This window comes from Bufo gargarizans, chromosome 6 (genome assembly GCF_014858855.1).
Source record: "Bufo gargarizans isolate SCDJY-AF-19 chromosome 6, ASM1485885v1, whole genome shotgun sequence".
Classification (NCBI taxonomy): Eukaryota; Metazoa; Chordata; class Amphibia; order Anura; family Bufonidae; genus Bufo; species Bufo gargarizans.
Genome location: NC_058085.1, coordinates 121,649,061 through 121,676,030, shown reverse-complemented (window position 1 = coordinate 121,676,030; position 26,970 = coordinate 121,649,061). Strand labels below are relative to the sequence as shown.

The 26,970-nt window shown below is 47.3% G+C and overlaps 1 protein-coding gene across 1 annotated transcript; it reads right to left on the bottom strand.

Annotated features, from left to right (window-relative positions):
* Nucleotides 1-8,011: 8,011 nt before the first annotated feature.
* MSL1 (MSL complex subunit 1) lies at nt 8,012-25,400 on the bottom strand. Its single transcript, XM_044297162.1, has 8 exons — nt 24,811-25,400; nt 21,152-21,381; nt 17,322-17,704; nt 11,389-11,453; nt 10,013-10,080; nt 9,810-9,934; nt 9,044-9,116; nt 8,012-8,646 (listed from the first exon to the last, which is right to left on the bottom strand). Exons 1-8 carry the CDS (start codon nt 25,258-25,260, stop codon nt 8,556-8,558), a joined length of 1,485 nt encoding a protein of 494 aa, XP_044153097.1. The 5' UTR covers nt 25,261-25,400; the 3' UTR covers nt 8,012-8,555.
* Between the last annotated feature and the right edge of the window lie 1,570 nt (nt 25,401-26,970).

Genomic DNA, 26,970 nt, shown 5'->3' with positions numbered 1-26,970 from the left:
CCTCCGTGGGGGTATGTAAAAAGTTGGTGTATGCCTCCCGAACCTGCATGATGGACTCCTCGTATTTAGACTTCGCCTCCTTTTTTTTCCCTATCGTGTAGGACATTATACGGCCCCTCAGCACGGCTTTGGCCGCATCCCAAAAAAGAGCTGGATTCGATGTATGTTCCGCATTATCCTGTGAGTATTCCCACCACCAGCCTCTTACTCTGTCTGCGAACTCTTTGTCACTAGACAAATGTTGAGGGAGTCTCCAAACAAACTCCTGTCCCCTAGGGACTGAGTCCATCATTTCCATGATCACTGGGGCATGGTCAGAGATTAGCAAGTCAGAAATCTCAACCATCCTGACTTTTGACAGAAGTCTCGATGATGCTAGAAAATAGTCAATCCGTGACCATGACCCCTGAGCATGCGAGAAATGTGTGAACTCTCGATCCACTGGATGGTAATAACGCCATACATCTAGTAGCCCCGTGCTCTGTAACAGCGGGAGTAGGGTCTGAGCGCACTTCTGGTTGCCAATAGGTCCAGGAGTCTCTCGTCTCCTATCTTCCTGCTCATTATGCACCCTATTAAAGTCCCCTGTTACCAGTATCATTTGGGAATCCTCCTTCAGGATATTCCCTTCCAACCTGTCATAGAACGTCTTCTGTGCTGTATTGGGGGCATAGACATTGTGGATGACCAGCTGGCCTGCGGGCGAATCTATACATATGCGCAACCACCTCCCGAGATCATCCGTCAATGTGGACTGAATCTCATACTGCAGGCGTTTGTGCAATAAAACAATCACACCCGCCTTTCTGCCCTCAGAGGAGGACCCTACCACTTGTCCCACCCACAATCTCTGCATCCTCCAAAAATCCGCTTCTTCAAGATGGGTCTCCTGCAGAAACGCTACATCAATTTTGAGTTTCTTAAGATGGCGTAGCACCGCCATGCGCTTCGAGGGGGATCTAAGACCCTTAACATTCCATGTGGCAACTCTCATAGTGGATTGGTACTATAGATCTCTGCAGGAGAGCCATCCCAAAACAGATAGCAACAGTACCTCACATAGTATCGCCTGGTCATCCCAGATTCAACCCGTCCCAGAGTAGTGCAGCCCTCCCCCCTCCCCCCGCCCCCCTTTCCAACTCCCATCCCTACAACATTAACATCATATCTGCTAACTTCGCTTTTTTCGCGCATGTTATCGAGTAGCTGCTGTCACTACCTGAAAACAAAAAGCAATCTCGCCCATGCTCCTCACCCTCCAGCCCTTACTTAATGACATAACAGTTATTAACACATCAGAACGTTAATGAACTAGAAGTCTTTTGCCATCTCACGTGATCGATTCAACGGCGTTTAGCCGAGCTATAGAGTCCCTTTAAGGCCTCTGCTTTCCACTGGAATTCGCCTCCCGCTCCTCCGATCCCATAGGTCCTGGGACCAAACGACCCTGTTGCTGTCTGGATCCTCTCCCTCTGGTCGATGCCATCGATCTCTGGGAAGGTGGGGGAAACATGTCCGAGAACACCGCATCAGACTCCAAGGCCTCCCTCGCGTCCCCTGGGGAGTGAAAACTGAGGGACTTTTACCTTCAGCTCTAGTGAAGCTATGCTCTTGTTCCACCTTCTGAGAATGAAAGACTGAAGGGTTCGCGAGTAAGCCTGAGCCCACTTCACTGCTGGGATAGTTGGGGACATCAGACCCAAGATCTTCATTATTGACCTGATTGTCACTCTTGATCTGCTGCGGAATAGAGTAAATTCCTGCTTGATAGTTAGAATTTTCTCCTGTGGGAGGAAGCTCCTCATGAGACCTGAGTCCAGCAGCATTCCTAAAAAGATCTTTTTTTTTTTCGGCCCGGAGGTCTGACTTTTCTAGATTTATTAGCCACCCCAGATTCGTTAGGCTTTGCTTCACTAACTCTATCTGTTCTAATAGAAGACTCTGATCCTGCTGCTATTAGGAAGTCGTCTAAGTAAGGCACAACTAATATGCCTTTTAGATGAAGGTCTGCTATCACCTCTGCCATCACTTTGGAGAAGACTCTTGGTGCTGACGTAATGCCAAAAGGAAGTACTTGGAATTGATAATGGTGTACCACTGAATTTTGTTGTACTGCAATTCTGAGGAATTTCTGATGTTCTCTGCAGATTGGAATATGGTAGTACGCGTCGGTGAGGTCTAGGGTTGCCATAAAGATTTTTTTTTTGTAATAGACTTATTGTGGATTTTATGCTCTCCATCTTGAATCGTTTGTAAAGTAGATGTTGGTTCAGTCCTTTTAAGTTTATAATGGCTCTGTATGAGCCGTTTGGTTTTTTTGACTAGAAATATAGGACAATAAAAACTTGTTCCCTGTTCTTCTGGGGGAACTGACACTATAGCTTCCTTTTGTAAAAGGATCTTTATCTGATCTAGAATTAACGCTTGAACTGGATTGTTTTTTTTTGGTGATGTGGAACACCTCCTGGGGAAGAGAGGAAAATTCCAACTTTAGGCCTGATGAGACTACATCCAACACCCAAGGGGAGTTGGAAATATTCTCCCAGGCTGGAAGGAAGTATTTTAGTCTTCCTCCTACCCTGCTTCTGGCGTCATTGTTTTGATGACTTTTGGGAGGAGTCTGAGGGGTTGAATAAAAAACCTCGACCTCTTCCCGAACGCCACCGGGGAGAAAAATCTTTTCTTTTCTGGTCTTGTCTGCCCCTAGATGTAGGAAAAAATCGTCTTTGACGAAAATTTCTTTGTTCAGAGGGAAAGCCCTTCTTTTTGTCTGTGGCCTTTTCTAGGATGTTGTCCAGAACTGTCCCGGACACCCTATCACCTTTGCAGGGGATGCAGCAGAGCTTGTTTTTAGATGCCGCATCACCTGACCAGGACCTAAGCCACACCACCCTTCTGGTGGAATTTGAGAGGGCCGCTGATCTGGCTGCTAGTTTTATAGAGTCGACCGAAGCGTCGGCCAAAAATGTTGCCGCCTGCTTAAGAACTGGCAGAGATGCTAAAATAGCCTCTCTAGGGGTTTCTGTTACTAGGTGTTCTTCTAACTGGTTTAACCAGATAGACATGGACCTGGCTGTATAGGTTCAGGCTACGCTAGGTCTAATGATGGACATGGAAGCCTCCCATGACTTTTTTGGTAGAGCCTTGCTTCTCTTATCCATCGGGTCCTATAGGAGACCCAAATCCTCAAAGGGTAAAGCCGATTTTTTTTATTTCTTTTTTTTTGCTACCGGGGCATCCACTCTAGGACATTTGTCCCAAAAGGACGTATCTTCCTCTGAAAAGCGATATTTTCTTTTCAGGACCCTAGATACGCTCGGTCTTTTTTCCAGATCGGTCCATTCCTTATTAATTAATTTTATAATATTAGAGTGGAGGGGAAACACCCTTTTCCTTTTTTCTCCTAAGCCCTTAAACATCACATCCTGTATAGTTTTGGATTGTTTAGACTCCTCTAAGTTTAGGGTTGCTCTAATGGTTTTCAATAATGCTTCGGTGTCCTCTATGGAACAGAGAGGCTTCCCGGATTCGTCTTCAGAGGAAAGATGCTCAGACTCCGAGGGGGAGCTCCCCTTCATCTAAATCCTCTTCCTGATATTTCGACTCTAAAGTAGCTCACATCTCGGTCATGGAAGTAGAAGGTTTCTGGGACGTGGTGGCTAGTAGTTGATCCACAGCGCTGCTTACTTCCTCTTTAATAATATTTCTAATATTGTCCAATAAGGAAGAGGACTCTTCCGAAACAATTTTCTCCAAACATTTTGAACAAAGGGGTTTCTTATGACCTGACGGTAAGGCTTTTTTTTACAAATGGAGCATTTTTTTGACTCGCTGAGATTCGGCGGACTTCTGAGCTTCCCTGACCTATAGATATGTCAGAAAGCTTGTTTAATAAAGGGGTCTGTCTAGTCTGTTAAGAAGGGAGAGGTAAAGTCCCTTATCCAGTGCAGTACTTGCGCCTGGGAGACAGGGAGAACCGCACCGCAGTCCCGCGATGCTGCTCCCCTATCCGAACTGCCGGCGATCTTTCTGTAGGGACAAACGAACCCCCACCAGTGAACTCCACGCTAGTCCAAGAGGGACAGGAAACTGCTGGAGCAGGTAAGGGGAGTATTTAAAGATCTCCACGTTGTTTCCTGTCCCTGGGAAGGCGGGGTATCTTCCTGTAGTGCCGCTGAAAGGGGGGGGGGGGCGTTTGGAAAAAGGGGTATTCAAAGATTTTAAAATTGATGGCCTATCCTCAGGATAGGTCATTGATATCCAATTGGCGGGGGTCTGAGACCGGTCACCACCGCTAATCGTCAGTGCCAGAGGTTGGTGTTGTCTTTACACAGCTTCGTCTACTTTGTAGAGGACGTTGCTGGCTACTGCGTCTCCTGAAGTAAAAGGAAGCAGCGCTGTACTAACCAGCACCATCCCACTACTCAGTGGACAGAGCTGTATAGTTCTGAAGGTACTCAGGAATAACTGATCAGATATGGATAGCCTGTCCTGAGGATAGGCAATCAATATTGGAATACCCCTTTAAAGGGTTTATCTGGGAATTTGATACTAATAGCCTATTCTCAGGATAGGTTATCAAATCAGATCTGTGTGGGTCCGAGGCCAGGCACCCCCGCTAATCAGCTGTTTGAAGACATCACTGTACATTGGTCATGTGGCCTAGGGGCAGCTCAGTCCCATTCAAGTGAATGGGACTGAGCTGAAACACCAAGCACAGCCACTATACAATGTACGGCGCTGTGCTCGGTAAGCCGTGAGGAGGCCAGAGCGCTCACTGGAGCTCTGGTGAGGGCATCAGTCTCTTCTAGCAGCTGATCAGCGGGGGTGCCAGGAATTGGATCCCCACAATCTGATACTGTGCTCCGTACAGCATTAGAACAAAGTTTTATGCAAATAGACTTTGGATGTTTCATCCAAAGTCGATTCGCTCATCCCTACTCATGGTAGGTCACCAATATCTTTTCCTTGATAACAGTTTATAGAAATAGTTGTCCTTACTTTTTGTAAAAGCCAGCAGCCTCGCCTAAGGCCCTTTAGTGACCGCTGTAAAAACATGTATTGGTCACTAAGGGGTTAAATGAATTAATAGGTTCAATTATATATGTGCATTGTATTTAGTGCTCCTTTAACACCTGCAGGGAGTGAAATAAAAAAATAAGAATTGTGGCTATAAACTATAATACAAGACAAAACTGTTACGAGGGAAATATTCCCCAAAACAAGTTTTCCAGTTTTATTGTTACAAAAGAAATTTTTTTGAAGGAAATGAAGGTTCTCAATGCTCAAAACATAACAAGCCTGTAACTTATCCCACAACCCTCCCTTAAACACTGTGATCTAACCTGGAAAATACTCAAATTTAATTGCCCCAAGCTTTATTTACAAAGACAAGAAAAAAAAAAAGGACAATTTCTCCCAAGACATTACTCATTTTAAAATATTTACACAGAAACATAATATTTTACACATTAGAAAAAAAAGAAATTTGAACTGTGAGAAAGGTGAAGAGTTTGTGAAAATGTAAACTGTTTTTGCACTGTGAGGACAGAGTTCAGGCAACACCTCGATCTCTTGAGATCAATGCAATGCAGGCCCCGCTGGCAGAGAACGACAGGCGACGATGGTTCCTTTCACAGTGCTCCTGTCGTGCAGGTGGGAAGCAGCCATGGTTGTCGCTTTCTTGAACTGACAATTTTTAGGTAAAGACCACTTCAGATCATTTGCCCATTACATATTGGAGAGGAGTTTTTATCTTCTTTGTTGTAGGCCAAGGGACTTCCTTCTTCGGCTAGTAATCATTTTCTACATTCAAGCATAGAAGCAGCCATTTTGTACTCATGCTGGTTTAACACCATCAAACCGATTTGCGTCTGTATCGGTTTCTCCCTTGGGTTTAAAGAAAAGGTTTCCAAAAAGGATCCCTCAAACTTGGACTCTGATGTGACTTTATAAAAAAATAAAATAAATTGATTGACTGGATACCAGCCCTTTAAATACAAAATGGCTGTTCCCACTAGATGCATGCGCACAACATGAAAAAAACAATTCTGACTGCTAAAGACCACTGCTTATTTGACTTGAAATTGCAGGGAACCAAAAGGTGGAAATATACTGACTGTAGAAGACACAAAGAGATGGGAGACATTTCATACTATTCTATACATATAAAGCAGGGGAGATAAGTACTCAAGATATATGCCACAGATCACAGGTAGAGGGAGCTGTTCTATAAGGGGACAATAGGCCAGGAGGAAGAGTACTGCAGAGAAATAGAGAAGTAGCAGTAATAGGAATACCAATCTGTTTTTGATGATAGACAATTTTGTAACATACAGGAGGTCCACAATAACAGAAATTTCTGTTAAGGGCATCTGTCAGCAGATTTGTGCCTAGGACACTGGCTGACCTGTTACATGTCCTCTTGGCAGCTGAAGACATCTGTGTTGGTCCCATGTTCATATGTGTCCGCATTGCTGAGAAAAGTGATGTCTTAATATATGTAAATAAGCCTCTAGGAGCAATGGGGGAGTTGCCATTACACCTAAAGGCTCAGCTCTCTGCAACTGCCGTACCCTCTCCACTGTGATTGATGCAGTCAGGCATGATGATGTCTTCCCTGCCTGGCCCTGTCAATCAAAGAGAAAGAGTCTCTAGGTGTAACGACAATGTCCATTTTTTTCAGCATTGCAGGCATAAATGAACATGACCCACACAGATGCCTTCAGCATCCAAGCGCACATGCCACAGGTCAGCCAGTACATAGGTACAAATCTGCTGACAGATGCCCTTTAATACTGCAGCTTTTTAATATGTGGTGGGAGCGAGTGACAGGTTTGTGAGACAAGTTTGGAGACACAGTTGTAGAAAATTTAATGGAGAGGCAGGATATTAGCCGTTTCAAAATAGCGCTGGAAATGGAAACTCCACAACTCCACCCATCAATCCATGTAGTGGGCAGAGCTTGTAACTGCAGAACTGCTCCCATTGAAGTAAATAGTGTTGCAGTAACCAGATACATACTCTACACAACAGATAGAGCTGTGTAGTCTCAGAGCCCGAGCTACACTGAAAAAGTTGATTGTTGGGGGTGTCAGACGGACATTGATCAGATATTGATGGCCTATTTGAGGATAGGTCATACATTTTAACCAGGATTTTGTGTATAGAGCTGAGGTTGCTAGATGGCCGCTAGCACATCCGCAATACCCAGTCCCCATAGCTCTGTGTTTTTATTGTGTAAAAAAACTGATTTGATACATATGCAAATTAACCCAAGATGAGTCCAGCCTGAAGGAGCCCAGCACCGCCCACATCCTAAGAATCTACTCCTTGCTCCCCGACGTCATAAAGCTAGAGCGCCGTAATCTCGCGGTGCGCGAGCTAGCGCATGCGCAGTTCCTTCCCTGAGGCTGATGCCAGCACAGGGAAGGAACACCATGAGGACAATACGCATGTGCTAGCTCATGCATCGCGAGATTACGGCGCTCTAGCTTTCTGACGTCAGGGAGCAAGGAGGAGATTCGGAGGATGCGGGGCGGTGCTGGGCTCCTTCACGCTGGACTCATCTCAGGTTAATTTGCATATGTATTAAATCGTTTTTATTACACAATAAAAGCACACAGAGCTAAGGGGACTGGGTATTGCGGATGTGCTAGCGGCCATCTAGCAACCCATGTCCTCTGCTCTATACACAAAATCCAGGTGACAGGTTCCCTTTAAAGTCCTGGATGCCCTTTAGGGCTGTTTCACACGAGCGGATGCCGTGTGTGGCATCCGCTCCGTGAAAGACAGCCAAAACCCGATGCAGACTTCAGAGGCACAGAGCATTAACATGATTGATAATGCTCCGTGCCTCTCTCTTTACTACGAAATCACAGTGAGATAAAGTTGTCACTGTGATTTCGTAGTAAAGAGATCACAGAGTGGCACGGAGCATTATCAGTCATGTTAATGCTCCATGCCTCTGAAGTCTGCATCGGGTTATGGCTGTCTTTCACGGAGCGGATGCCACGCACGGCATCTGCTCGTGTGAAACAGCCCTTAATGGGAACACACAATGTATTAAATCTGGCATCATGTAAAATCAATTGGAGGTTTTAATGGATTGATTATTCCAGCACATGAAGTACCTCTTCTGTCTACAGAATTCCTATTGTCAGTTTAAAGATGGAGCCTGTATGGAAATGCACGGTAAGTGAAGCTTGACATTGAAATGGGCGGGAAATCTGATGCTCTGCAGAGATCATGCAGCATATTGTACAGATAAGCCATGGCGTTTATGAACTCAAACAAGACGGTGACAGCAGGTCTGCTCCATTTACAATAAATGTCCAGTTTGGAACTTGATCAAGACCACAAAAAAAAAAAAAAAAAAAAGCGATCTGATTCTTTGAAAGTGAACAACTTCAAAGCCAGTGGGGTCCGATATACATTGGAGGCCACACTTGAGGTTAAAGAGAAAGGCAGCATAAACCCCTTGGATTTCGTATACATCAACCTGCAATGCATTTTACTCTGTATTTATAGGTTGTCACAAGACAAGTGTTCCCAGCCTATTTACGAGATGTCCTATGTGGAGTCTGCTTTTTCTGCATTTCAATACGACATCGACTCCGATCATCTAGCCAGGGGAGCTCAAAACTCCTGTAGGGAAAAGTAAAGCCAAGGTAAGCAAACCTGCAACAAAGACAGAACTGAGAACCTTTCCTTATATTGTATCATCAAATGCACTAGTATGATCTATGTACGGTGACATGTTTTTGGGAATCTCCCCCTTAACTGCAAGCAGCACCCCATACAGATCATTACTTTTGTAATAAAGGCCTGGCAGAAAATGCATTCTGGCCAGACAGCGTAGAGGGACCCTGCCTTGCACTGCAGTCCTAGCTGCAGGAGGCCACCTTATAGATGCACCCGAGGATGTCCCGGAAACTAACTTAACGTGTCTGGAAAGCCTCAGTCCTGAGCGCTGATCTCTGACTGCAGCTGCGCATATCCAAAAATAAAATGTGTTTCGTTCCATATTAAATTATATACTTACTGTGGGGCAATTTTCGGCAAGGACCGTCCAAATGCCACAACGGGGAGGTAGGGGGTGATCATTACAGACTCCACTGTAAAGAAGAAAAAGTAGTTAATTCAGGGTGGAGAAATCGCTCTTGCACGTGGCCGATCCAGTCACTCTCTAGGGACTGCCAGAAATAGCCAAGTACGGCGCTCAGCTATTTTCAGCAGTCCCATAGAGGATGAACAGCGCGGCAATGTGCATGCTCAACTTCAAGCTCCGTTCGGGGGACTGAGCTTCAAGTTCTGCAACTGGACTGCAAATGAACTAACTTTCCAACCCACAGCTACATGGAAATGCGTACATGTTTCAGAGGCTTCTGGCATCCTCAATTATGATTCTATGCTGAAACGAGCCTACATTTATTTATTTTTTTCCTACTGAGGACACAAGGTTGGAGTGGGACCCGGGCATTACAGAATAAGCAGGACTAAAGTGTAGATGAGCTCGGTTTTTTACTATGCAGCATGATCGAGTCAAGTCAAAGAATACGGCCACTGAAAATTCGCTACAGTGGGAGCCCACGGATGAGCACAACCATAGGAAACAATTGTATGAATCAGGCTGGGTTCACACGTAGCTGTGAAATAGCCAGAATCTACACAGACATGTGGTTATCAAACTGACCACCAATGGGTAAGCAACAGTATCACCCACAAAACCGTAAAAGCCATTCTAAAGTAAGCCAGGCCACAATTCTACCTATTCAGGGCAATGAAAGCACCGACCAAGCCAGACCTACCATCATCAGGTTCTGGAAAGAAGGAGGTGACCTCAGGCTCACTCTCTTGATTCCCCTTTTTCTTGTACATCCTCAGCTGCAGTCGCTGCAAGATTCGCTGCTCACGAATCCTCTGAATGTCCCACCTAATGGAAGCGTATGAAAGAATTAACAGGAGGCCACCAAGATGCCTATGGCATGAGTGAAAAATCAACAGTCCTCACCTTTTTCTCCTCTTTTCATCTAGCTCTAACTTGGCATGTCTCTTTGCAAACACTGCATCGTCCAGATTCTAGAACGAGAGAGCACAGGATGTGGAGGAGGTTTCCCAAATGTCATCTAAATCACAGCAATCCCATTTTCTTCTGTGAGGTAAACCTGTTTACTGTTCATCATGCTTTCTAAAAAGTAATTGGTAGCAAAAGTGTATTCAACCAGTTTGCCATGATTAGTACCCCATTAACGGTAATATGGGTTACTGCCATGGAGCATGCTTATAAATGAGGTGCTACAATTTTGCATCACCCATTTACATATGGGTAGCTCTGATGTGGCAGTATGGATGGGTGTTCAGAAGGAGCCATATGTGGGTGCAGATAAAAGCTACTGCCTGGTTTTTATTACAGCATCTAATAGAAAGTTGTAGGAGTTATCCAAACCCTATAATGGCCCCCAAAATGCCTGGGCCTCTCGTCTAGAGCATACTTACCCCGCTCCCCGCCACAGGTGTCCCTCTAGCAGGCCATGATGGTGACCAGCCCCCTAGCATTGCAGGTTCCCAGGGAGCAGGTAAGTATGCTATAGAGTAGGGATGCTCAACCTGCGGCCCTCCAGCTGTTGTAAAACTACAACTTCCACCATGCCCTGCTGTAGGCTATTCCGGCATGCTGGGAGTTAATAGTTTTGCAACAGCTGGCGGGCCGCAGGTTGAGCATGCCTGCTGTAGAGGATGAGCCCGGACATTCTGGGGGTCATTATAGGGCCTGGATAACCAATTTAAAGAGGACCTTTCACTTGGAAAAACATTTTGAACTAAGTAACATGACATATACAGTGGCGCCCAGGGATCTCACTGCACTTACTATTATCCCTGGGCGCCGCTCCGTTCGGCCGCTGTGCCCGCCGGTATCTTCGCTCACTTGGTTATAGTAGGCGGAGTCTGCCCTTGTTCTGCTGGGCGTCTCCTTCTCCCATGCTGTAGAAAAAAAAAAAAAACTCCCAGGCTGCGAGCTCTGCGCTGCCATTGGCCAGCGCTACAGCCTAGGAGGAGACGCCCAGCAGAACAAGGGCAGACTCCGCCTACTATAACCAAGTCCCCTAAGTCTCCGCCTACTATAACCAAGTGAGCGAAGATACTGGAGGACATAACAGGAGAACGGAGCGGCGCCCAGGGATAATAGTAAGTGCAGTGAGATCCTTGGGCGCCGCTGTATATGTCATGATACTTAGTTCACAATGTTTTTCCAGGTGAAAGGTCCTCTTTAAAAGCACCTGTGACTATCAGTTTTTTATACACAGCAATGAATGGGATTTTTAATGAGTCCTATTATCTTGAGCCTGTACAGTGTATGTGACTGACTCGTATGTATAAAGATCTTACCTCTGGTACGTCTGATGCGTTCAAGTCCTGAAGAGGTTCTACTGGATGCTCTCTCCATGAAGGAACTGGGAATAATAATGCAAAGGTCATGAGGCATCAGTGCACTGTAGACCACATGCATGCAGTTACTACCCCCATTACATTACATTTATTTCCCACAATGAGACAAAGCTGCTCACTGAAAAAGGCAACGGTAACTATTCTAATATCCAAACGGATGGCTTTTTTTCTATTTCAGCCACTAGAGGCGCTGTTTCACCAGTCTATCTAGGGATCTCTCACCAACAGACCAAGGAAGCGGTATGGCAGCTGCCTTACATGTCTACAGATACAAGCACCCAATAGGAGTCACAATCCAGACTGGTCCGATCAAAATAAAAAAAAATTCAGCTGCTCAACTCCTAATCTAATTCATATCAGCAGGAGCGACAAGCCCAATATTTACTGAAGTAATTACTGAAATAATACAGGGTGTAAACCAGAAACTGCAGTGGCCATGCAAACATGAATCCAGCTTTCATTTCATACACTGCAGTCATTTTGACTGACCTCGTTAGACATGGCGTTATTTAAGAATTAAAGCAACGATCATCAATACGGATTGAAGAGAGCAGGATCCACCTCACTTTGGAAGCGGCACTGAGCACCCCAGAAAGCTCATCCCTACTGTTTGAGCCCTTCAGTTTTCTAAGGGCAGCAACAACATGGTGCAAAATGTCACCCATAAATATTCTGGTAGTTTCATCTAACGTGAACTATTACTAATAGGCATATACTGCACAATACGGACCTATCCATAGCTTTAGGGTGCGGCCCAGATGCTAATTGCCAGGGTGCACATGTAATTGCTTTTGTTTCGACTCAAGTACAGGTACAGCCCGGTAATTAGGTGTAATCCACATGCGGATCCCACAGCCGGGCCACACCGCGTATGGGAACCCTCACCACTAACTAACGTAACACGTGTGACCAGCTACAAATCACTGGCAGATGGAAACAATCATGTAACCCGGCTCAATGCCTTGTAGGGCTAGTTTAGCAAAATGTAATGACACCTGTCACTTTAGCAATCCACTGCTTCATTCTAGAGAAAATGTACCTTAATACATATGCAAATGAGTCGATAAGTGCACCCCCGCTCCTCCTGCTCTTGATTGACAGGTCCAGGCGAGAGGACTATGCAGAAACCTGGTCGTGTCAAAGGAGAGGGAGGGGTTGGCAGAGGAGCAAGGGTGCACAGAGTGACTTAAGCCCACCCTTGGTGCACTTACCTGCTAATTGGCATATGGTTTAAATGTACATTTTTTCCAGTGAATTTCCTGGGGACAGGCTTGCTTTAAAGGGGTTTTTGAGCACTTAAAGGGTTGTCCGAGACAACAAAAAATCTCAGACAAGCCCTCCAAAAGCCAAAAAATAAAATCACATTACACTCACCCCTTTCTCAATTCTTTGTGGTGCTGGTCCTGTCGTCCTCCTACTGATCGTTTACAAACTGCAGCAGTAAATCACAGGTGTATGGCACATGACCGCTGCAGCCAATCATTGTCCTCAGCGGCCTAACACCTGCACGTCACAGTGGTAGTGACATGCATGTGTACGGCACATCACTGTTACAAGCCAATCACTGTCCTCAACGTTAGACCACATAGGACACCGATTGGCTGTAGCAGTCACATGCTGTACATCTGCAGGTCATCACTGCGCTCTGTTAATCAGCAGCTGAAGGACCAGACCATCATTGCAGAGAATGGCACTGAGAAAGAGTCGAATACAACTTATTATTTATTTTTTTGGCTATTGCAGGGCATGTGAGATTTTCATTATGTTAGACAACCCCTTTAAGTATCGATGGCTTATCTTCAGGATAGGCGACTCCTGGTATCCCTACTAAATCAGCTGTCGGAAGGGGCTGCAGAGTATTCTTCAGCCTGTTGGCCTCATTGAAGGGGGCCACAGGTCCTGTACAAATAGCTGACCAGCAGGGGTGCTGCAAGTCAAATTCCCAAGACCAAATACTGATAATCTATCCTAAAGATAAGTCAATTATGTAAGCCCCAGAGAAACCCCTTAGGGCTCTTTCACATGAGCGGAAGCCATGTGGGTAATCTACTGCGTGAAAGAGAGCCAAGCCCTGCTCCGGACAGCAGACACAGAGCATTACCATGATTGATAATGCTCCGTGTCTCTGCTGTCCGGAGCGGGGCTTGGAACTCTTTCACGCAGCGGATTCCACGCACGGCATCCGCCCTTAGGATGGATTCACAAGTGACTGATTAGAACCAGAAATGCTGCAGCTTATCTGCTGCAGAAAAATAAATGCACCAAATGGTGCCTTCACATGCTGTGGATTTTGCTGCAGAAAATCTGCCAATTAGACGCAGTTATTTCCACAATGAAATCCACAGTATAAACCGACATGCTGCAGATTTCAAATCTTCACCCACATGTGTGACTGAGAATTTCTGAAGGTGCACTCACTTTGCTGGTACTGTACAACGCTGCAGATTTGCTTCACATGAAAATGCGTAACAAATCTGCAGCTAAAGCAGTCACTTGTGAACCCAACTTTAAAGGGGTATTCCGGTAGGTAAAAGCTATCCTCTATCCACAGGTCATTTCAGGGAAGCAGTAGGGGGTACAGGGCCCTTGTTCTCGTGATCCGCAGAGGTCCCAGTGATAGACCCCCACGTTCTGATAGTTATCCCCCATCCTGTGCATAGGGGATAACTTTTACCTACCAAAATACTCCTTTAAGGTTTACTACTTACATTCAGTACTGAAAATCATTTAAGTACCGACTTAAAATGTCAATAGGCTGGGGCACCTGGAAAACAAAGCTCACATCTTATTGTCAGGCCCTGCTGCAGGTTCTGTCATATTTGACAGGGAAAAAAGCGCTGCATTTAGGCTAGGGCTACACGACGACATGTGTTGCTCAACAATTTTTTGTAATGATAGTCTATGGTGTCGCACTGCGACAGTAGCAACAAATCCCTCTAAGATGTATTTTTCCTGCAACCGTCGCGTCGCAGTGTGACACCATAGACTATCATAAACATTGTCTTGCGACATTGGGGCGACAAAATGTCGCTCAACACATGTTGCAGTGTAGTTGTGCCCTATGTGTCGCGCAGCCCTAGCGCTATTTTCTGTCTGTCGCCCCATTCTGGTGCCTGCCAGGCAGTGGATCAAGCACTGTGTCGTAGATCCTATTTCTAACAAAGACCATGATACACGTGTGTCCAGAGCATTACTGAACCAATAAAAAAAATGTCACGTCTACCATATATCACAGATACTGCTCGGTGCTTAACCCACAACTCTTCAGGCACAGGAGAAGCTGAGGAATTGTATTCATTGCCATTATCAGAAGTGCACACAAGACTACAGGCGTGGCAGCATACTCCAGGCTTGTAAGGGAGTGACTGATAACCGTATCTCAGAGAACTGCCTATTGAGCCCTAACAACCTTTAAATGGCTACAAAGTGGTCCTTACTTTAAATGTATTCATTTCATATGTCTTCTGTTTGACGTCTACTGCAAGAGAGTTGTTCTAGACCAGGAATCAGCAACCGGCACTCCAGCTGCTGTGAAACTACAACTCCCAACATGCAAACTTACTCGGCTGTTCTTTTAACTCCCACGGAAGTGAAAGGAGGATTCTGGGAGTTGTAGTTTCAGAACAGCTGGAGTGCCAGAGATTGCTGATCCCTGTTCTAGATGCTGAATAAGAAAGAAAAATCAACAGAGTGCAACAAACCCTTAAGGCGAATTCAGATGTGGCAGATGTGCTGCAGACTTCCATAGCAAATTACAGTACATGTGGAGGGTGTTCTGAAAAAAGCACTGACGTGTAGCAGAAATTTACCACACAGAAAATTCAGTGTGCTGAGGTTTTACAGCTTCAAGGTACTCTCATTCTGTTGTGGAAATGCCAGAGTTTCACTGTGGATCCCACCCCTTCAACATATAGTGGTGAAATCTGCAGTTAAATAAAAAATTGACAAGAGGAATCCGCTGCGGAATGGTTGCAGAAAAAATAAATAAAAAAAAAGACGCTATGTGTCGCCTCATCTTAAGGCCTTATGCACATGGCCGTGCAGTTTTTTTTGCGGTCCGCAAACCGCGTATCCGCAAAAAACTGAAGCCGCCCGTGTTGCCTTCCGCAATTTGCGTAACAGAACAGGCGCCAGCAATATAAATGCCTATTCTTGTCCTCAAAGAGCGGATAAGAATAGGACATGTTATATATTTTTTAGTGGGCCTGCAGAACGGAGCCACGGATGCGGACAGCACACGGAGTGCTGTCCGCATCTTTTGCGGCCCCATTGAAGTGAATGGGTCCGCATCCGAGCCACTGATGCGGACCCAAACAACAGCCGTGTGCATGAGGCTTAAGGCTAACGTCTTTCCATGAGGATTTCTGTGTGTTTGCACATTAAAATCCACATGTTAAGCTACTTTCACACCTCTGGTTGAATTCTCTGCTGGAACAGCCTGCAGTAATTCTCCGGATCCAGCACTGCCGGATGTGGATAGAATGTCTGGCGGCCCCATTAAGTATAATTGGGTCCGGGCGGAGATCCATCCACATTCCGGTAAACAAGCAGAGAACTGGCTGGACACAAATAGCTGCATGCTGCGGTTTGTGTCTGGCCGATTCTCCGCTTGTCTGACGGAACAGCCATGCTAGAGTTTCACACCGGAGGTGTGAAAGAAGCCTTGTTTTTTGTTTGTTTTTTTAGCTATGGATTTGAAGCAGTTTTGCTGCAGATCTCACCCTTGCATTAAAAAGGGTGAAATCAGCACACAAAAAAATGGATCTGCTGCTTATTTCAAAATTCACACAGCAGGTGAGTTTACGCACAGAACTAAAAAGCAAAGTGTACATAAGATTTTTAAAATCTCTTACACTTTGCTGGTACTGCATAACACTGCGGTTTTTCAGTGCAACAGAAACATGCATAAGCCGCAACGTGTGCGTCACGGTAAAATGTGCGATTTTTCCGCACGAGTGCAAAGCGTTTTAATGTGTTTTGCACGGGCGTGAGAAAAATCTGCATGTTTGGTACCCAGACCCCAATTTCTTCACAGAAGTTCGGGTTGGTTAGGTGTTGTGTAGATTTTATTATTTTCCCTTATAACATGATTGTCAAGTTTAGAAAACCCCTTTTCATAGATTCTATTAGGAAATTAATAGAAGCTAGGGGTCCTCTGTTCAGGATCCTCATTTCGTAGCTAAGGAGAGCTCTGGAGGACCTAACCTGTTCTGCACAGACAACCTATTTACCTGAATGGGATCTGTAATGCTTTATTTCCCCTGTGGCAGCGCTGCAGGGAAATCAAACACTCACTGCTGAGATTTCCAACAAATCACAGCTGATCACTGGGGAGGTGTCTGCAGGGGAACACTCTGATCTGCTTACTGTCAGACTGATTAAGGGCTGTATTACACTGGCAGATGAACCTTCCTGACAGTCGCCTGCTCATCAGTGAAGGAGAGCACTAATCTCCTCCACAGTATGGGGAGGGACGATCAATAATGCCATCATTTGTCCTCATACAGAATCATTATTTGCCAGCAGCAGAGCATGATTAGATAGCATAATCTACTGCCGGCAAACGATTTTGGTGCCTCCATAAAAGATGCGATTACCAGATGAACAAGCCCGATTATCGGGTAATTGGGGGTACTTTTATTCCCACGAATGCTTGTTAGAGATGATCTGGCCGACCCTCAGCCAGAGTAATACAGGCCTGACAAGTAGGGATGATCCAAATTGCAGAACCCCACTGTGGCTGAAACTAAACATGACCCAACTCTTTTAGGGATTATAGACTCTGTTGTTTCCAGTAGCACAGCATAAGAAAGGAGTCGCATCTCCATCCCTGGGAAACTGGAAGACACATTAAAGAGGGAATTGCTTCTTACTTGCCACACACTCCTCTTTCTTCGGAGAGGGCTCTCTCAGCGGTGAAGGTGGCGGCTGATGCCACCGGCAGAGGTACATGTCCGTGGTGGCAAGGTAGGGCAGAGAATCTACCTCGCCAGGGTTTGGTTCACCGTCTTTTAATGAGGATGCCGCAGAGCTGGTCCATGCGGAGCTCAGGGGAGTATCCGCTGGAGATTGAGATTTTTCGGGAGTCTCTTTGCTGCGCAGCTCTCTCCGACAGCCTGTCTCAGACACCGAACCCCCAGGCTCTGCATCTTCTGCCTCTGCTGGCAACCTTGACATCTTGCCCTTCATCTTTGCAAGGTCAGAAGTCAGTCTTTTAACAGGAGTCCTGTGTTCTGTACTGCCAAAAGCAGATTTCCTAGAAGGTAGGACTTGAGTTAAACTCAGGACATTACAGCCTTAAAGCTTTTCTTTAACACACGCTGATCATGGAAGAATATATACGGTAATAACTTTTCAATATACCATCATTTAAATCTGAGATTTTCATATTGATGGCTCATCCCTAGGATATGTCATCAATAAGAGATTGGTGCGGTTCTGACTCCTGACACCCCCGCCAATCAGCTCATTTGCTCCAAAACTGATAAGCGCTGGAACTGCACAGATCCATTCACTGTAGTGGACAGAGCCGCTTACTCCAGCACTGCGCTCATGTACCTGCCACACGCCGGCCCATTCATTTCAATGGGGCTGCAAAAGATGCATACAGCACACAGTCCCTGACCCCGCAAAAAAGATACAACATGTCCTATTCTTAGCCACAGTTGTGGACAAGAATAGGCATTTCTATCACAGGGCTGGCTGTTCTGAAAAATACGGATCACACGCTGCCGCTACTCACCAATCAGCTGATGTCATTAGCAGCCAGAAGCACAAAGCTCTGTCAAAGGGCGTCTATCAGCAGATTTGTACCTATGACACTGGCTGACCTGTTGCACGTGGACTTGGCAGCTGAAGGCGTCTGTGTTGGTCCCATGCTCATATGTTCCTGCATGGCTGAGAATAATTATGTTTTAATATATGCAAATTAGGGTTGTTGCGGGTATCGAAATTTCAATACCCAATCGATACGATACCAGGATTTCAGTTTTTTCGATACTGGGCTGCGCTTCTGCTGCTATCGCCGCGCTCATGTTCTCTCAGCAGCACGGGGAGAAGGAAGCAATGTCTCCCTCCCCCTGTGCCGCTGCCACCAATGAGAAGAGAGGGGCGGGCGCACTGCGCCACCAATGAGAAGAGAGGGGCAGAAGAGGGGCGGGCGCACTGAGCCACCAATGATAGGACTATTCCCACACAGAGAGCGGCGCCCAGCGATGTCCCAGCATGTCCCAGCACTCACCATTAGTCCTGGGCGCCGCTCCGTTCGCCCGTAGTGCCCCATTACTATCTCCTCTCCTGCTCCACATGCTGCTGATTACTATCGGAGCGATGGGAGGAGACATCAGCTTCACTAGTGGGCGTTCCTTCTCCCTGGCTGTAGCGCTGTCCAATCGCAGCGCAGGGAGAAGGAACGCCCACTAGTGAAGCTGATGTCTCCTCCCATCGCTCCGATAGTAATCAGCAGCATGTGGAGCAGGAGAGGAGACAGTAATGGGGCACTGCGGGCGAACAGAGCGGCGCCCAGGACTAATGGTGAGTGCTGGGACATCGCTGGGTGCCGCTCTGTGTAGCCTGATACTTAGTCTCGACCCAGGAAAAGTAGTCAGTCTTTAACACAATACAGGAGGCGGGTGCCGGCAGCAGAATCGCATTGCCGGCACCCTGCCCCTGAAGGAGCTGCGATCAGCGGCAGTTAACCCCTCAGGTGCGGTACCTAAGGGGTTAACTGCCGCTGATCTGCCAGTACCCGCCTCCTGTATAAAGGGGTAATTATCATTGGTGGTGCAGTGTGCTCCCCCTCAATCCCCCATCCCATTAAAATCATTGGTGGCACAGTGCACCGGCCCCTCTCAACCCCCCAGTATTAAAATCATTGGTGGCAGTGGCCACAGGGTCCTCTCCCCTCCCCCTCATTGGTGGTGCAGTGGCAGCTCCTGATCGGAGCCCCAGTCTGGGGCTCCGATCAGATACCATGGCAGCCAGGACGCTACTGAAGCCCTGGCTGCCATGGTAACATCCCTGATGCTGTGTGCACAAAGCACAGAGCAGCAGGCACAGTGTGAAGTCCTATTCACCCTGATAGAGATCTATCAGGCTGAATAGGACAAGGGATGAAAGATCCCAGGTTCTAGCCCCTAAGGGGGGAAATAGTTATTAAATAAAAAGTAAAAAAAAAAAAAACACCGAAATATTAAGTATAAATCACCCCCTTTTCCCAATTTCACATATAAAATATATAAATAATAAACATATTACATATCGCCACGTCAGAAAAGTCCAAACTATTAAAATATATATAAAAAAAATCTAGGTGGTGAATGCCGGAACAGAAAAAAATTAATAAAAACTGCGCGATTCGGCATTTTATAAAATGCGGAATGCACGTGGCTTTTTTGGTTTATTTTTTTTGCGTGGTATCGAATATCGCAATACTTTTTCATGGTATCGAAACCGAATAAAAAATTTGGTATCGCAACAACTCTAATGCAAATAAGCCTCTAGGAGCAACGGGGGAGTTGCCGTTACACCTAGAGGCTCCGCTCTCTTTGGGCGACAGGGCCAGGCAGTGTAAATGTGATCATGCCTGGCCTTGACTTCTCCTAAAGTGCAGAGGGAGCAGTGGTTGCACCTATGTATTTTTCTCAGCATTGTGGGCACATGTGAACATGGGTCCAACGTCAATGTTTTCAGCTGCCAAGCGCACATGCCAGTGTCATAGGTACAAATCTGCGGAGAGATGCCCTTTGACAGAGCTTTGTGCTTCTAGCTCCAGCGTCGGTGGCTAATGATATTAGCCGATTAGTGGGGGGTTTTGGGTGTCCACCAATATCTTAGTGATCACCTATCTGACAACAGGTCATCAATTTCAAAAGACTGGAAAACTCCTTTAAGAATATATGCCAGTGATGGCTAACCTTGGCACTCCAGCTGTGGTGAAACTACGACTCCCAGCATGCTCAAATTATTTCTATAGAGTTCTGAGAGCTGCCAAGCAAGGGGGGCATCTTGGGAGTTGTAGTTTTACCACAGCTGGAGTGCCAAGGTTAGCCATCACTGAATTATATGCTCATGCGGCAGATCAAATTTCTGCAGCTAAAAACCGTTTCCATTCAGCTGCAACCACATGAGTTTCAGCAAGGTCCATTCAGATGACCAGGAAAATCACTGCACTTTCTGCAACAAATCTGCTGAGTGTGAACATACCCTAAGCAAGATTGAATTCAGGGTGTCCCTGGCAACCATCAGTGGTGCCAGTACCTTCACTAGGTTACTAACTAATGCCTCATTCACACGAGTGTACTGTACATGTTCACAGACAGCACACACACCCAATTCATATCCGTGTTTTAGCACAGTCTGTTCACGGATTCCATCACGCCCATTGTAGTCTGTTGGTCTGTGAAGAACATGCATGCGACACCGATGCCACCCGTGTTTCATGGACCTGGACCGTTAGGAGATACTATGAAAATAAAATTTTCAGCTGTACAGTGTCTGTGAAACACGGATATAACACGGAGAGCAATAAACGGACACACGGACCAAACTGTTATTTTCATGGCATCTCTGACCATCTTACCACGGACACGTGAATGAGACATAAATTACTGACTCCTTTTTATTCCTGATCTATCCTTTAATACAGACTGGTTATGGGCTTTCTGGGAAGAACAGAATGGTGAGGTGATCCAGTTCCACCAACCTTTTGTGTCCTTTTGCATTTCTGCCATAGGAGAAGGGCTTTGGGGTAAGGCCGGGCAACTGAGGGGAGGCCTCTGGAGGGAACTCCCCACCCCCTGCGCTCTCTGGAAGGGGACCCTCTGGCATGTCGACGGCCGACTCACAGCTTTGAGACGTGCGCTGCTTATCCTTCTCACTGTCCTTTCTGACCAACTGCATACGTCTTTCCATCCGCTCAATGCGGGCCAGGAGCTGGGGAAGGAGAAAAACGTGTCTTATTGGAACAGTCATTGCCAAGGAGCAGAGATGGAAGCAAGAGCAGAACATACACAGAGACTTCTCAACAGCCGCATGTCTACAAAGGGTTAAGTGAGTTAGGAATCACATTAAAGTTGAGTAGATACAACCAATTTTTTTTTTTTAAAAAGGGGGTGGGGGGGGGGGGGTCGGTCTGTAATGGGGGTGGAGAAAGTACGAAAGTGAGAGGGAGTCATAGGGAGGGGGGAGACTCCAGACATACACAGAGCAGCGGCCACATACAGTCTGCATTGCACCAAATCACTGTATGTGTGCTAATCACACCACAGGCCTGGGGGGCGCTACAACATGTAGAGGGGGGGAGTCCCTGCAAATATGGTTCCCTAGTCCATGATATGCAGACGAGGGAGAACACAGAAAACTCACTGCAGCTACTTAACCCTGTACAAGACTGCATTCCTGGTCCCTGCAGAAGACTGGCCATACAAGGGTTAACTATGAGCTAGGGATCCACAGCCAATGGGGCCTACAGCAGACTGATCTGCAAGAGCCTGTGGCAGTGCAGGGGTTAAGGGGGCAGACCTTCCTCTTGCATATACAATCTCCTGCAGACTTGCGGGCTCCATTAACCATCACTGTGCCTGCTGACTACTTCAGCCTCAGGATTTGGTGGGTTTAGATATGGGGGGTGTTAATAAAATAAATCAATCTGGAGACTCCCTGTGATTCCAGCAAATCTTATATCCATAGTATCCCATCCTCCTTCCCGTTGCCATGGCAGCCCATTTAAACCGCCGCTTCCTTCACCCCCCTCCTCCTCCTCTAACGCCATGATGGTCTTGTGTGGTTCTCATGAATGTGTATAGGGTGGAGGGTTGTAAGAGAAGGGGGAGGGCAAAGAGAAAGGGAAAAAAGAGGGGGGGGGGGGGCTGGAAAGAGATGGTGAGGGAGGTGGCATTACCTCAGCCTGCATGGGTCCTTCCTATGGAGGGCTGGCGAGCCAGATTCCCCAGCATTACAGCATGGAAGCACCAGCTACACTACATCCCCCCCCCCCCCTCACAAGCGTCCCTCTCTCCACAAGTTCCCTCTCTCTTCCAAAAAAAAAAAAACTCTCTCCCTCCCCCTAGTCTAGCCGCAAGATGCACACAGTATAGCAGGACTGTCTTGTAGGGGAAGACACTATACATGTTCTATAGTCCGAGACATCCACCATGTCCACCCCGAGCAGGCGGAGGGGAGGCAATGACCACCCTGTATGCATGTGTGCAGTATACAGCACAGGTACATTCACCTACCTGGCTATATGGCATTTCCCTCTATACTACACATCAGGTATATATAATACTCCATGCTCTTGGGACCTGCAGCAGAGGGTAGACCAGGTAGTTTGACTACATACACACCTATACTGTTATATCTGTCTGTGTGTATATATATATTATGGGCAGCACGGTGCCTTGCAGCGCTGGGGTCCTAGGTTCGAATCTGACCAAGGGCAACATCTGCATGGAGTTTGTATGTTCTCCACGTGTTTGTTTGGGTTTCCTCCGGGTACTCCGAAGACTTACTGATAGGGACCTTAGATTGTGAGCCCCATTGGGGACAGTGTGACGCTAATGTCTGTAAAGCGCTGCGGAATATAGTAGTGCTATATAAGTGCATAAAATAAATATTATGCTTTCCATACAGCTAGTATTCTAGACATATCCTAGGACATACCTGTATACTGCTTTGGACGCCTGCGGCATCCAGATGTCACCCTGCGGCATCCAGATGTTGCCCATAGCAACCAATCCAGTTCTACTTTACACCAGTTTAAGAAATGACCCCAATAGGATGTATATGTATAATGCCGTAGACACCTGCAGCGCATATATCTCTGTATATTATACTACGCCTCCACCCTAGGCAGAGCTAGTAGGAGTATACAGCAGAATACAGTATATATATATATATATATATATATATATATATATATATATATATATATATATATATATACACACACACACACACACACTGGCAGCCCTGTCTGGGATGCCCCGGTACATATAGTGGCAGCCCTGTCTGGGATGCCCCGGTACATATAGTGGCAGCCCTGTCTGGGATGCCCCGGTACATATAGTGGCAGCCCTGTCTGGGATGCCCCGGTACATATAGTGGCAGCCCTGTCTGGGATGCCCCGGTACATATAGTGGCAGCCCTGTCTGGGATGCCCCGGTACATATAGTGGCAGCCCTGTCTGGGATGCCCCGGTACATATAGTGGCAGCCCTGTCTGGGATGCCCCGGTACATATAGTGGCAGCCCTGTCTGGGATGCCCCGGTACATATAGTGGCAGCCCTGTCTGGGATGCGCCGGTACATATAGTGGCAGCCCTGTCTGGGATGCGCCGGTACATATAGTGGCAGCCCTGTCTGGGATGCGCCGGTACATATAGTGGCAGCCCTGTCTGGGATGCGCCGGTACATATAGTGGCAGCCCTGTCTGGGATGCCCCGGTACATATAGTGGCAGCCCTGTCTGGGATGCCCCGGTACATATAGTGGCAGCCCTGTCTGGGATGCCCCGGTACATATAGTGGCAGCCCTGTCTGGGATGCCCCGGTACATATAGTGGCAGCCCTGTCTGGGATGCCCCGGTACATATAGTGGCAGCCCTGTCTGGGATGCCCCGGTACATATAGTGGCAGCCCTGTCTGGGATGCCCCGGTACATATAGTGGCAGCCCTGTCTGGGATGCCCCTGTACATATAGTGGCAGCCCTGTCTAGGATGCCCCTGTACATATAGTGGCAGCCCTGTCTAGGATGCCCCTGTACATATAGTGGCAGCCCTGTCTAGGATGCCCCTGTACATATAGTGACAGCCCTGTCTAGGATGCCCCTGTACATATAGTGGCAGCCCTGTCTAGGATGCCCCTGTACATATAGTGGCAGCCCTGTCTAGGATGCCCCTGTACATATAGTGGCAGCCCTGTCTAGGATGCCCCTGTACATATAGTGGCAGCCCTGTCTAGGATGCCCCTGTACATATAGTGGCAGCCCTGTCTAGGATGCCCCTGTACATATAGTGGCAGCACTGTCTAGGATGCCCCGGTACATATAGTGGCAGCCCTGTCTAGAATGCCCATGCACATATAGTGGCAGCACTGTCTATGATGCCCCTGTACATATAGTGGCAGCACTGTCTATGATGCCCCTGTACATATAGTGGCAGCACTATCTATGATGCCCCTGTATATACTGGCAGCACTGTCCATGCTGTGATCCGGCTGCAGGGCACACGTCCATATGAACCCATCTACTCTATGTACACAGCTCCTGCATACAATACAAGTCGCCCGCCCTCCTCTGCACAGGCCCCGTCTCCGGGCTCGATTTCCTTGCTCCCCGCTAGCAGCAGCCGCTGTCCCCGCCTTACCGTGTCCTTCTCGGCCCGGAGCTCCCCGATCTGCCGCTCCCGCTCCTGGATCCGGTGCTGCTGCTGTTCTATCAGGTCCAGCTGCAGGATAACGATCTGCTTGAGGCAGGCCCCGGCTCCGGCGCCCCCTCTCAACGGCGGTCTCCAGCGAGGACCGGGGGAAGTTGAACTCGAGGCCGGGGCTTGGCCTTGCCCAGTGGCGGCCGTAGTAGCTGCCCCGGCCCCGGTCACCGCCGCCCCGGCAGCTCCCCCAGCTCCTTTATCAGCCAGGGCCCCCGCTTCGCAAGCGAGCTTGCCGCACGGATCACTGAGGCCGGCCTGAGCCTTCTTCAGCCCCCGCTCTCCAGGCTGCGGCCTACTCCGGCCCGCAAGCCCCGAGCTTTCCTGAGGCTCTTCCCCCGACAAGGGGTCGTCGTGCCTGGGGCGGCACACACTGGCTTTCATGCTCATGACTCCTCCTCGGGCCCGGCATCCTCCTGCAGCCTCGAGTGAGGGGAGGAGGCCGAGGCCCCCAGGGCGCACTGAACACAGAACCGAGGAGGAGGATGCACACGATAAGATGGCGGCGGGGGGAGGGAAGCCTGAAAGTGTGGTGTCTGTGCTGAGGAGAGGAGGGAGAGCCGGCTGCCCTACACCTACAGTGTACCCGGGGGCACTGCTGCTACACACTACAGCCGTTCTCTATGGCGGGAGGCAATCCTACGGTGCTGCCTGCTTTTCCTTGCCTTTGACAGGTTTATGTCTGCTAGACCTACACCCCTGGACATCAAGCAATGTACTGCAGTTATGTAACCTGCTACTAAAAATGGTACACACACCACAAAGTCCCCAAACAGCCTTTATTTCATATCAAACGGTATTAAAACCAGATAAAATATGACACAAGAAAGCAAATGTGAAACAGTCAAAAAGGTACAGGATATAAGGCAGGCATCCTCAAACTGCGGCCCTCCAGCTGTTGCAAAACTACAACTCCCAGCATGCCCGAACAGCCTACAGGTATCAGCCTACAGCAGGGCATTGTGGGAGTTGTAGTTTTACAACAGCTCGAGGGCCTGATATAAGGGCATGTTCACATGGCGCAGAAATCCGAAGCTGACCCTAACTCCATTAAATGCCACAGTAGGCCTTATGTACAATACTGTATCCAGTTTGCGGTCCGGAAAATACGGCTGTGGTCTGTGTGCCGCTAGCATTTATTTAATTTTTTTCGGATCAGTTTACTTCCATGGGTCCGTGGTCCGCATTCTGCAGACATATGGGGTTATTTATCAAACTGGTGTAAAGTAGAACTGGCTTAGTTGCCCATAGCAACCAATCAGATTCCCCTTTTAATTTTCCAAAGGTAGAATCTGATTGGTTGCTATGGGCAACTAAGCCAGTTCTAGTTTACACCACTTTGATAAATGACCCCCATAATCTATATTTTCGCGGATCATCCTTGCGCTTTCCCCATCCGTGTGTCCGTTCCACAGACATGTAGAACTTGTCCTATACTTGGACGCAAAATGCGGACCATGGAAGTCAATAGGTTTGCAAAAATGCGGACGCAACACAGGCGGTAACCGTATTTTGTGGACCGCAAAATACATACGGTGGTGTGCATGAGGCCTAAGGGTATCTGTCACTGTTTTGGTTATTAAAATAAGGCCTGGCGCACACGTCCGTGTCCGAATTTCAGTACACAAGCAATAGATCCACAGAATATGGACCCACTCTTACCGGCAGTGTTGGCTTAGGGATTCTTTGGCACAACAGAGGCCAACCCCCATATCATTCTTAATATCTAATAGGTTTTGAGGCAACTAAATACAGGGTGAGTCAAAAGTCGCAGTACACCCTTTTATTTCAAAAATGAAAGGGAAAATGAAATATCTGAATAACCCAGCAAGTAATGGGTGAGGGGGCGTGTCTTTTAGACTATGTCCGGAACATGGCTGCCATCTTGAAAGCCATCATATTGGATCAAGTGAAATTTTTTCCAATGGGGAGGGGGTCATGTAGCATATCAAAGAAGACCAGAATTTTCTCAGAAATCGATTGGTGCAAGAAGATTTGCAATATCTTTTGTGGTTCAAAAGTTATCAACACTGAACGTTGCAACAACAAATGGGAACGCTCCCTGTGATGCACAGCTATTTAACGTGTCCAATGTGTTGT

Coding starts and splice junctions, on each gene's coding strand:
- MSL1 (XM_044297162.1), bottom strand. CDS start 25,260: ATGAGCATGAAAGCCAGTGTGTGCCGCCCCAGGCACGACGACCCCTTG. Junction 10,081..11,388: donor ACGCATCAGACGTACCAGAG/GTAAGATCTTTA, acceptor CTCTCGTTCTAG/AATCTGGACGATGCAGTGTT. Junction 9,935..10,012: donor GATGAAAAGAGGAGAAAAAG/GTGAGGACTGTT, acceptor CGCTTCCATTAG/GTGGGACATTCAGAGGATTC.